General features: G+C 41.4%; 1 protein-coding gene across 2 annotated transcripts in view; it reads right to left on the reverse strand.

Moving 5' to 3' along the window:
* Positions 1 to 5,850: 5,850 nt before the first annotated feature.
* The window catches only part of cntn5 (contactin 5), a 56,384-nt gene continuing 49,840 nt past the window's right edge, over positions 5,851 to 12,394 (reverse strand). For both annotated transcript variants that reach the window (XM_057049925.1, XM_057049924.1), the window contains exons 19-24: positions 9,708 to 9,942; positions 9,526 to 9,632; positions 9,259 to 9,445; positions 9,035 to 9,147; positions 8,743 to 8,911; positions 5,851 to 8,355 (exon numbers count right to left, since the gene is read on the reverse strand). In XM_057049925.1, coding sequence (XP_056905905.1) covers positions 8,255 to 8,355; positions 8,743 to 8,911; positions 9,035 to 9,147; positions 9,259 to 9,445; positions 9,526 to 9,632; positions 9,708 to 9,942 — 912 coding nt within the window. In that variant the 3' untranslated portion in view covers positions 5,851 to 8,254. The remainder of the gene's footprint in view (positions 8,356 to 8,742; positions 8,912 to 9,034; positions 9,148 to 9,258; positions 9,446 to 9,525; positions 9,633 to 9,707; positions 9,943 to 12,394) is intronic.

The raw sequence follows: 12,394 nt of genomic DNA on the forward strand, positions 1-12,394 counted from the left end.
GCTATAAAGGTAATTGTATAATTTCCATGTGGAACTTGTTGCAGAGTCTTGTTTGAAAAAGAGACTCGTTTCCTCCAGAGCTCCTGATTAATGAGTATAATTAGGATTTATTCATTTATTACTACATGTCTAATCATGCTCTGGAACTACCCATCAGATGAGTCATTTTTCTTCTTCTTTATCTCCAGATAGAGTGATTGGAACTGTGTGCAAGCGCAGAACTCTTCAATGTTTGCACGATATTCGAATCATGTCGTTATTTTACACTCGTTTCCATCCATCCATCCATCCATCCATCCATCCATCCATCCATCCATCCATCCATCCATCCATCCATCCATCCATCCATCCATCCATCCATCCATCCATCCATCCATCCATCCATCCATCCATCAATGAATGATACATCGTTTGAGACACAGAATTCTTGCAGCAGCCAGGTTAACGACTATCTTGAGTGTCAATAAAGACACTCAAATCTGCCATTAATCTCTTTACCAGGGTGTCCTTACATACGCACTAGGCTGGTAAATAAGGATCACAAACTATAATTGACACAAATTCAATACCTCAAGGTCAGAGCCTTGAACAATCAAACACAAAAGGCTTATCCAGGCAGTTTTCATTTGCCGTCCATTACCAGTAATGCCAGTCAAATCGGGTGATTGACAGCGTTTCCATCACACGCGGACGCTGTAACGAGCTTCAGTTGTGTATTTTCTGCTGTCGACAACAGGCTTTACAGTCATCATTAGATGCAAAAGAGCGGCTGTATCCCATTTATTTTGAGAGCTGGATGGTCTTTGCTTATAATGTGATGACGGGCAAACATGCCTCTGATAAATTTGAGGCTTTACGGTGGTTGCTGTGGGTGGGAGGTCGACAGATTCTCAGCTGTGTTCCAGAGGTTAAAGAGATGCAGATTACAAGCAGGCTGCTCAGAGACGAGCACAAAACACAACATCAATTCTTACTGCATCACTCGCCTTTTTTTATCCGTTGTAAACATAACAGCGGTAAAATGAGATATGTAATGTATAGTCTTGGGATATAGGCTGACTCTTATCTGTTCAGAGCAACCCAGAAAACATCTGTCTTACAACACTGAAGCTCAGAGTGCACCTCTCTCCCTCGCTGAATCATTTTAGAGTTGCAATAAAGTTTTTCTTCTGTGAGTTACAATTAGCCTTACAATTTCCCCCCAAATGCCAACTAAATCTGAAGGAAAAACACTTTAAAATGACCAAAGATTGGTGTTTCGGACCCGCGATGACCAGTCTATTGTTGCTGATAGAACATGACTTGTAAATACAAATTCTGCGACGTGCACGGTTGCTATGATGTATCATAACTGCAGTCTGCACAACATGACTCATGACAGGCATGCGGGCGCTGAGGCCAAAGGATCCAGACCTCAGGAATATCCCTGTATGTACACACTTTGTTGTCAGACTGAACTTTGGAGTTATTTTCCACAATTGTTCTGAGGAACATTGTTTTAATAAAGATAATTTTCTCGGAAAATTCTAAACTTTGATCGTCTCTATCACTGTAGCAAGAGACACGGGCCCTCGGAAGAGCATTGAAATTACAGGCTTACTGCCGCAGAGCAGAAAGTCCTGCAATGGAACCCTTTTAAAACAAGAGTGCAGCAGTTCAAGGAAAAGAAAACAAACCCTCACGATCATCACCAGTAACAACATGAGACAAGCAACAGCGGCACATTTAAAACCTCATAACACGGAACCTTTTTTCTCTCCACGTAGGAAAATGCACTGATCTTTGTGTCATTCGTCAGCACTTTGAGATAAATTGCTGTTTTAATATCAATTTTGTTCACTGTGATCCTTAACAGAGGCTGAAGAATGTCATCTTACAGCTGCATTTTATTACAGTCATCTGTCAGTTGGTGAGAATGTTGCAGCTGCTGTCACGCAGTCGCTTGATAATAATTCCATTTTCTCTGCGTCATCATCGGATAATTCTGATTTTCCTAATAGAATGCACATAAATCATTTCTCTTTGCGTAGTCACATTGATTTTACCGGCCCTGTTAAAACATTCTTTGTTGCAGAAAGGGATAAATGTTTTTTAAACAATATGATTATATTCCTCACAGGCAGCATCAGACGTGTGTGACCGTTCTAAAATGAGAGGCATCGCATTTACTCTGAGGATTTCATATGCTATGAAGTGGAAAGACGATGCCTCTGACAGCACCCACCGTCATTTGATGTATTGTGATTCTCTCAGCATCATCTTTGTTTTCAGATCTCTACCTCTGCCTCTTTGTTGCTGTGTATTTTTGTCTGTGCTTTGTCTTAACCACAAAAGAAGTGTCCAACATGCTGCTGGTCTTTTAGACAGCATTTATCTACATGCTGTCTCATTGCTCTTTGGATTTGGTTCACTTTTTCATGGCTAAATTAGCAGCGAGGAGCCCTCACATGTGAAATGTTGGTCAGAGTGAAGGTTAAAGAGCACTGGTCTCAAGAGCAATTTCCTTGTTTGAGCTTTGAATCAGTGAGGTCAAATAAAGGACATTAATCACCAGAGATAAAAAAAACCCACGTCACTGTACAAAATGAAGTGACTCCCCTCAACCTCTGAGTGTAAACCCAGATTCCTGTTCTTCAGCTCATTAAATCTGAATTGAATTTCTTTTCAAGTGCTCGTGTTGTGGATCTGTATTCACCTTGGGTGATAAACCTCTTCTGGCTGCCAATTAAGGGAAAACATTTACATGCACAACCCAATTGAAGTGCACCGCCATCAGAGCAGGCATGCTCAATCACTTCAGAGGCTGTCTCATTCATCATTCTCCAACTTAAAACTGCAATCTCCTCGTATATTGATTTGAAAGCGCGTGCGTGTGCCTGTTTACGCGCTACCATCTGAGAGAGCATTGTGGCTCTGCTGGGAATAAACCTCAGGTTGCTGTCAGGCTTTTACGGTGTGCAACTGTCAGACAAAGAAGACATACTGACAACACCTGTAACACATCAGGGCTGAATGATTTAACCCTCCAGCATATAGACAAACATATAGTAATAATGTTTGCATTCATTCTGTAACGTCTTTAAATGTTAGTTGACTGCAGGAATTTTGAGCTGTACTCCAGCATGAATATGAGCATAAACTCCGTCTATGGTGGCTCTAAATTACAGCTTTTCCTGCTCCCAACAGGCTATATGGTGCAAAGTCAAAAGTCCAGTGAGCTATAAATTAATCAGAAAAAGGCATATGGGTATTAATCCATATTCCCTTATAGGTGCAACATTTAGCGTTTTCATTTACTGTAGGCTGAGCAGTTTAGTTGACATGATTTCATAGGTTATTTGGGATATTTCTCCATGTTTAGTGTATGAAAACTGGAAATCACCATTTTGAAGGAAAATCTGGTTATAATATTTATAGGAAGAGTGACTTTTTATGATCCCCACCTGCTTTTATCCCCGTGGGGACCAACCTTCTGTACAAGTGTGATTATTCAAATAAGCATATCATATCCCCTCTGCTGAGAATCTTAATTTTATAGGTAATATTCTCAGGAAAGGAGGGCGACACTTAAAACATCCTTGTGCAACTGGATTCTGACCATTCCACGTTTGAATTCCCTGCTCTCTATTTTGCTGTCATTTAGAGGACATCTGATATTTGACTGGACACACCCTGGTTAGTTTTCACATAGTGTGTGTTCTCCTTTCTATTGTTTAAGAAGCTCAGCTACCTGCCTGTAGATTAGGTAAATCAGGGTTTGTTCTTTCATTCTTTGGATTTTAAATTTAAACACCATTAAAGAGTCCAGAGGCAAGAAAATTGTTTTATTTCTTAGTTTTTGAAGAAAGCCTCAGATTGTCTCCACTGATCGCAGTTTTACTGTGACCTACTATCCAGACAATCTTTAAATCAGGTAATATGTCAGCCCTGTGAAAGGTTCGCTGCACCTGGCTTTATTGTAAAGAAGGCAATGAAGCTGTAAAAGGCCAAGTGATGAACTGGATGCTCCTGTGCACAGCCGAGTTGCAGACCAAGGATAAAGCCCGCATTTACCTCTCCCTCCCTCCCTCCCTCCCTCCACCGTGGACGATGTGGGGCTGCAGCTAGGTCTTAGCGACGTGTCAGAACCGTTCAGTCCAGGAAGAAGCCAGTGCATTAACGGAGCTGATGAAACTCGGCTTCATTTGAATCGCAATGCAATGAATAATACATGAGGTATTACCCTCAGATCTATGTGCTATTAAGGTCTATCTATCTAGAGATGGATAGATCTATCTATCCATCCATCCATCCATGTATCTGTGTACGTCCGGCCGTCCGTCTCTCTCTGCCCATCTATCTAAAGATACATGCAGGCTTCTGAACTGAGGTGACTGCTTTCTCACTTAACCTCGGAGTCTGCTTATCTGTTATTCTGCCCACTTAAAATCCTTGGATTTAGAAATCTGCCCTTTCATAAACCCACACATAATGTGTCCAAAGAAAATTGAATTGCTGCCTTTCCTTTCATCCCAAGCACACGGCTTCAGCCTAATTCCCTTATCAGTATCAGTATATATGCCTTTTTCTTATTAAGGGTAAATGTTTTTGAAAAAGAGGACGCACTATGAGTTTGGAGTTGTTCCCCGTCTGTGCCGGGACTCCTTTGTCAACATATTGACCAGTTTTGGAGCTGTTATCTTTAAATATGTATTTAAAGCATCATTCTAAGCAGAGACTTTTCAGTTTTCAGTTGCAACACTGTCAGAAAAAATAAATCAGATAAAAATGAAAATGCTTATTTAGATAAACTGATCAGTCTTTCTTCTTGATCAAACCTGAGATCTCTCAGAGTAGAGCTTTATGATGGAGAACACAGTTGTTCTACTTACCTGGGGCATCTTTGAAAGAGTACGTGTCACCACGGCAGGAGAGAAACATAAATAAAAACGTAATCGATGTTTAATATTATGCAGAATGTCTTTGAGATTCCAGCCTTTGGAAAACATTACTCATCTCAGTGCAAATTAAAGGATGCCGCTTGTTAAAATGCACTGTATTTAAAAAGCAAGGAAAGGTAATGATGAAGACAATCAATGATTCAATTGTATGTTTTGCTCAGTGAATTGAGCTGGAGAAAAGCTAGTGGGTCATTACATCCCTAAGAGTTGATGCCTGTGGCAGTCCGAATGTTGCCAACAGATACCACAAATTTGTAGGCTACACAGCATCATATCTTCTGTGTGAAGTGAAGAGCCTGAGGAAAAATAAAAACAGAACAAGTTCACCTTCAATTTGTTTCTCTATTCGATATGTGGAACCTTATTTGTTCTTTGTTGGGAAGCTACACAAATAGTTTAAATGAAATACAAGGCTGTATTGTATCGTCAAGGGAGGTAAAGTCCTGACAAAGTATTTGTAATAATGCAATGTAATAATGCAAACTGTCAACAAACTGCAATGCTTATCACTACAGAAGCAGAAAACAGGAATAATAATATGTACTGATGTACTGTAAAGGTAGTTTCTGGGTTGATTTAAGTGGAACTATCTTATCTGTGCAGCAAGTTGTAGAGGTCAAGACATCTTCAATTATAGCTTCAATATTTGCTGGACTTATTTACTGGTCCAGCACAATCCAACGTTGGATGTTGACTCTCTGCAAAGCCGCTGCTTTAATCCCTCTGTTCACAGTCTCCAGCAGACCAAGGCGCACTTTCCTGCTTATCATGCTCTGCCATCTTTTTCATCACTGAAGGAATCAACGTGCCAAAAAGGCAAAAAAGGGGAAAAAAAAAATCAACACATCCTATAAAAGCGCCAAAATCATCACATAACTGCATAATATTAACTAATTAGTCAATCAACAGATACCATCTAATCAAATTTAATGGAGAAAGGCAAAATGACATTTAAAAAAAAAATCAGAATGACGTTTTTTTATGTGAAATGACCAACACCACGAGACTCCATTCTCCAAAATGTCTTTAGTCTCAGCACATCTGGTAACAGGTTTTTCTAGTAAAGGAAGCTCAGCTCTTGTCCAAAGAGAGGCTATACCTTGAACACCCCTTTAGCTGTGGGGCCTTCTCATGTAACAGCAGTGTTTCCTGGGTGCAGTCATGTAAACAAACCGGTTTAATGTACAGTTTAACCAGGACCAACTATGCACATCAGTTATCCTTTAAATGCAACTAGAAACAAAATTAAAACACACGAACGCATGAATTTGTAAATGAACATTGCAATCACGATACTCTAGTCTGCAAACCTGGCTCTCAGGTGGTCTGAAATTTAACAAAACATTCCAAAAAGGACAACACACACACTCACACACACTGGCATTAACCTTAAGGGAGTTCATATTTAATTGCTGACACTATAGCTTTTGGCTCTCTGAACCAAATGGGTCTCCTTGCAGGATACATAATCCATTATCGTAAATCAGATTCGCCAACACAGACAGGTGCTGCATGAATAATTAAAGGTCAATACATTAACACTTGTGTGGTGGTGTGTTTGAGCAGACGTCATTGAACAGGCTAAAAGCACTGCAAAACCCTCTCCATCCACGTTCTATAGCCTAATGCTTTGCACTCCCGTTTTTAACGAGTGCTGCAGCATCGCCATCCTCCCCCTCTGTAACCAAAAACAGAGAGGTCTGATGGAAGAGGTGTATCTACGCTGCTTGGAGCGGCCTCTGTCCCCTGTTTTTCCCGGGCGTTCTTATCTTCTTCTGGTTGAGCTGCTACACATGTCTGAACCTGAACGGAGAGCCTGGTTACATTAATTTTATAATAGAGAGTCCTGGAAGCTGCAGGCAGGTCTGCAAAAGGTCTGCTCAAGCAAGCAGGCTTTAGGACTGTAGATCATCTGTTGAACATTAATTACATCTGAAGCCGAGTCTTAGATTTTGGCCCAGATAGAGATAAGTGTTGCTGCAAACAAGGCACGAGACGAACCCAAAATGTGGGGGAGAGACACTTATCATGCTGCCCTATATGCACGGCAAAAGGTTCTTTTATCACAGGATGTTTTGTAGGTATGAAATTAATCTTGAATATTTATCACAAAGAACAGAGTCTAGCAGGCCAGCTGGATTTTAGCTGCCAGTAGCAATTTTAAATGAATATGTCATGGTGGATTAGTGTTGTAGCAATTTACACTAATTAGCCACATTAAAAATTAAACAAGTCAAGTGAATCATAGGGATCATCATATTAGCCCACTGGGAATACATTCATGTGGGGATTTTTCTAGACACGTGCAAGTCATTCCATACAGGAATAAGACAAGGAACAAAGAGTGTAAGACTGACTTCAGGGCTCTTCAAAGAGTCATCGCCATCGCTGTCTACAGTCTCTGACATCCCATATCCATGTCCTGGTTGATCAAGCTGTTCTCCTTTAACTTTAATGTGGTTGATGAACATGCCAGTGCAGGTCTATGACGAACAGAAAAGTACTGAAAAGGAAAATAAAAACAACGTGCATCCCTCTTATGTGATCATAGACATTTCTTCTCTGAAATAAATAACAAATAACATTTAAAAAATATACATCACATTTATTTGTACTTAAACCAGGAGTCCATACAGAGTTTTCTTTCTCTACTGATGTGTCTGGGCACAACCAGGTAACTTGTTTCCTACTCAATAAATCACCAAGCATCGCTTTCATTATCACTACTGAAAACAAGTTGGACACAGGTACCACACATCACTGTGTTCTTTCTAAAGGTAACACAATATACAAAAACCATGTTTCCAAATAGTTACGATTGTTGCTTCCATAAAAAAGCCCCCCCAGTGTCTGCACTTGTCTCTACTGAACTTCTGCTGGGGGGGGGGGGGGGGTAGATGATGCAGATAAGTAATGAAAAGAAACTGATCCCCGTATTGCTTGTGCAGCAGCTTTTGAGGAATTGTTCAGGCTCTGTAAAATCCAGAGCTGTCTGGATGCAGTTTGATGCCAGAAACACGATGTTCATTTAAATGTGTAAACAATTCTTTGCACACAATGTACACTATAGTACAACACCATTGTGAGACTGGGGGAAAAAAGGTGTGCCGGTCGAATATAAATTAAAAAGGACCTTAAATGGAGCATGAGGGTGAGAGTTGGAGGGACACAATAACAGAGATGCATGTTAACAGGCAAAATAATCCCCCTTTGGCAGGGCCCTTGAGGTTGGGTAAGGCCAAAGCAAACAAGAAGGAATCGAGGAGTTGAAGACTCGTGGCTCCTTCCATGTTAATGAGGATGGGACACAGGCCTCACCAGGAAGCTAAAGGCACCAGAAGAACCAAGGCCGGTGTCCACGTTAGACTCAGTGACAAGTGGTGCACAGAGCGCTGGCTGCTTTTCGCTCGAACACCTAAAAGATGAGACATGAAGCATTCTGATGACCTTCTTGGACGTTAGAGCAAAACTGACTAATTTAGCGGTTGTAACTTTCCCAACTCATCTCTGAAATTTGTGGCAAAAAAGACTGAAGATTTAATGAAAGTGAAAAAAAATAGGAGCTGTACAGAGAATGTCGCTGCCCACGTTAACTTCCTGCTCATTGTGCTACATTGAGGTTAATTGGCTGTATCTGAGTGGGAAGCCTAGCGTGGGTAAGGTAATTAAAACAATATTAGCTAAAGAAAACACAGCTCGCCAAACAGCTGTGGAGACACAATTAAGGGCAGAGATTATGACAGAGGGCAAATAGTTCTTAGGAAGAGGATGCGTTTCAAGGGTCATATGGTGTGTGTCTTACCCGAAGAAGTGACCACTCGAACTTGGGAGCTGAGCGCTCCTTCTCCTCCTTCGCTTAAAGCCCGCACCTCAATGATATAAGTGCCTCCCTCTGGGAGACAGAGCATGGTGGAGGGGTTAATGGTTCTTGTCACCTGGTTGTATCCCCTTCCCTCCTGTTTGAGTAACACCTGCAGGACATGACAGGAAGTATAAAAGTTGTTTTACTTTTAAATTTGAGTGTTTTTTTTAAATTGTTGCTATATTCTAAACGTATTGAAATTTCACGTGTTATTTCACAGATTGAACTTTACCATATATCCGATGACATCAGACTCGTTTTCTTTTGCCTTCACCGGTTCCCAACTCAGTGACACATTGTTGCCCTCCTGAATCCACATCAGGTTGCTCGGAGGCTGAGCAGGAGCTAAAGGACAGACCACAACTCTCTCGGTGCCAAGGCAAACAAAGTTCAACCGGATTTTCATCCAAGTACGGAAAAAAAGGGTCATCTGATAAATGCCAGTGGTGCGCTTACGAGATCTTCTGGTCTTGGCTGAGACGGCGGCACTGGCAGGTCCCTGACCGACGCTGTTGAAGCCGTTTACTGTGAACTGGTACCGAGTGTTGCCCTCTAGGCCTGTCAAGATAATTGTTGTTTCGTTTTTTACAGTTCTTTGTTTTTTCCCTGCCTCCTGCTGCTCCATCTCCTTCCAGTAGCAGACCTAAAAACACCAGGTACAAAGGTTTTAGAGCACAACAGAGCATGTATTTGTGCACCATCAAGGACGCATTTAATATAGACCTCATATCCTTTTGGTTTTCCAGGACCAGGACTGGGTTTCCAGGTGAGCCTTATTTCTGATGAAGAGATGCTGAAAGCCTTCACATCAGATGGCGCCTCCTTCGGCTCTGTGAAAAAAGTCAAATCGATAAAAAATTCCCCCTCATAAAAAAAAAGCCTTTGTGCTGCAGAGCCCAACTCACCCCCCTCAGCAGAGTGAATGATGACAACCTTGCTGAAAGGCCCGTCTCCCTTATTGTTGTAGACGCCAACCTTCACTTCAAAGGGAGTCAGTGGGGGGAAAGTCTCATCTCTGTACTTATACATGGTCGAGTCTGCAGAAGTCACCATCTTTTCCTTCCAGCCTCTGGTTCCATTGGCACGAAAGGCAACTATGTACCCGAAGCCCTCGCCATTCTGGAACTCCTCAGAAACAGGCTGGAAACATCAGACGGTTGACCTCAGCATGATTCGGAACAGACCTCTTCAACAGGGTTCACAAAAAGAGCTGTAAATATCTTTTAATCAGTCGGATTTAAATGAATACGTTCTCTCATCTGCTATTCTTACACGATGGACACAACCCTCTGTCATCTAAACTCAGTCATCACCTTTGCTTTTCCTTTTTTTAACGTTTGCTTACCTTGTTGTTTCCTTCTAAGATGTGCTTAGTCAATTAAAATGCCAGTTTATCATCGTTTTTTATTCCGGTTGCACGTACGCAAACAAAAAGTGCAGACTTTTAACTTGACATGAACTACAGCGATTCAGTCCAATGAATATCAAACATCTTCTCAGCTCATTTGAAACATTACTAAAGACAGAGAAAAAAAAGAAAAACGTGCTTTTGACTCGCTGCGACTGCAAAACAGCTCTGACGCCTCCACCCATTAAAGGATCAGCCATACTGTTTGTGGTGGAGAGGGACTGGTGATGAACGCAGATCATCTTTCATTCACTTCACAGTTTCCAGGACTGACTAATTACGGCACTCATCAGTGAAAATAAATTACCTCCCATCAAACTTTCAACGAGATGCCAGGGAATATGAAGTAAGCTATTTACCAAGATTAAGTGCCAATTTACAAACACTTCCATGTTTGGGAAGAGAGAAACGTGGATGCATGACAAAGGCAGGTCCTGCTGAGGTACTTCAAGACTCCAGGATGAAGCTCCAAGGCTCGCTGGGTTCACTGGTGCCGACTGTTGGCTCATCACTAATGGTGGAGCCAATGGCTCCCTGCGAATGCCGTTTATTACCGTCGACTCTAATGAGATGGATGAATGAAGCTGCAGAGACTATTTAGTCATTCATCCTGCTTAATAACCCTGCCCACCATGGCCATCCAGGCTTTGACAACTCAGCACAGATGATTGGGGAGGCAGAGCGGCGTGGCGCTCACAAGCCTCGACTGCCAGAAAAGGCTAACATTCCTGCCCCGTCTCCTTTAATATCTCTCCTCATTGATCATCCGCCATGGCCCTATTTATTCCCAATTTTTAGCCAGAATGAGTGAAATCAGGGAAAATGACCAAGAAATGAAGACTAGAAAAGGGATGACATTACACAAAGGTGATGTTTTTACCCCAAACCACCCATTTTTAGTTGATGAAAGAAAAAGAAGAATCAGTTTAAAGAAAATGGATGTCTACAGTGGTTACAGTATTGTCTTACCAAGCGGGTGTTCTTGCCATAATTTAAATACATGCATAGCTTTAAATAGTGCTTAAAGATGAATAATCATAGTCACATTCATCACGGGGTTGCTGTGGATTAATTTTGATGAATCACAATTAAATGCTACTCATTTTAAATCTAGAATGCATCCAAGCAGCTAATGTGGTATTTTAAGCTGAAAGTGCTCGTTCCTGCAGAGTGTGTATAATATTTTATGTCTGTGACTGCTCTGTCTCGGTTGCTTCTGCTGCCTGCCACTGCCGGATCAGTAACTCTACTTGGGCAAACTGCCCGACACGCATTACCAGAGACTTTCAGAGTCATTCTCCGGTGCAGATGGGTTAATTGCGGCAAAAATATAAGCTTGATCATGTTGATGGATTAATCCATATTAATGTGTAAATTTTGACAGCCCTACTTTAAAAGACATCTACTGTCTATTTAAGCGCCAATCGTGGTTAGAAAAAGCATGATTTTCTTCAAACATGGCTTCCTGTAGGGTTAATTATTTGTAAGCTGGTTGTCATTGTGTTCTACTAGTGGCTGTAATGAAATTCTGAAGTTATAAATAGGTAATGTTGGGCAGCCAAACAGCACCCCATCTGGAACAGACATTATCCCCCTTAATGTGCCACTGAGGGGCACTTCTCCTCATGTGAAGGTTATCTTCTCAGTGGCAGTTGGGCCTCCATACTTAATAACTACAAGAATAACTGTCAGTTGCCTCCACATCTGTTCACTGTTCCCATGTTAATTTATCCTCCAACTGATCTCAATTGCAAATTTTCAACTTTAGCTCATAGTTATTCTGCACATGCTGTGCCTAAATCTGTAGACGAGCCAAGCTGTCCACTTTAAAACAGTTCAGACTAATATCCTTTTACTTGGTGCAAGATTTATTACATTTTGCACAACTGCTGTCAAGATTGAGATGACAAAAGTGCATTCATAAATGTCTGAATTTATTGGAAATGACTCAGGGATTTCAAGGCTTGTCACGATCATGCCTCCCCAGTGGGACCAGATTTAAAATTCACAGCCTCCTAATCTCTTGCTTGGCTGATGGTAGCTCTGTGTAATACATGGCCCCACTGGCCTTTTTTCCACAGCAGTGTCAGCAAATTTTGTAATTGTGAAAAAGTTCTGTCCTTGGACTCTAGGAACTTCTGACAGCATGAGGAAGAAGCTGATATTCAGTGTAACAGGATGCGA

This window comes from Takifugu flavidus, chromosome 12 (genome assembly GCF_003711565.1).
Source record: "Takifugu flavidus isolate HTHZ2018 chromosome 12, ASM371156v2, whole genome shotgun sequence".
NCBI lineage: Eukaryota > Metazoa > Chordata > Actinopteri > Tetraodontiformes > Tetraodontidae > Takifugu > Takifugu flavidus.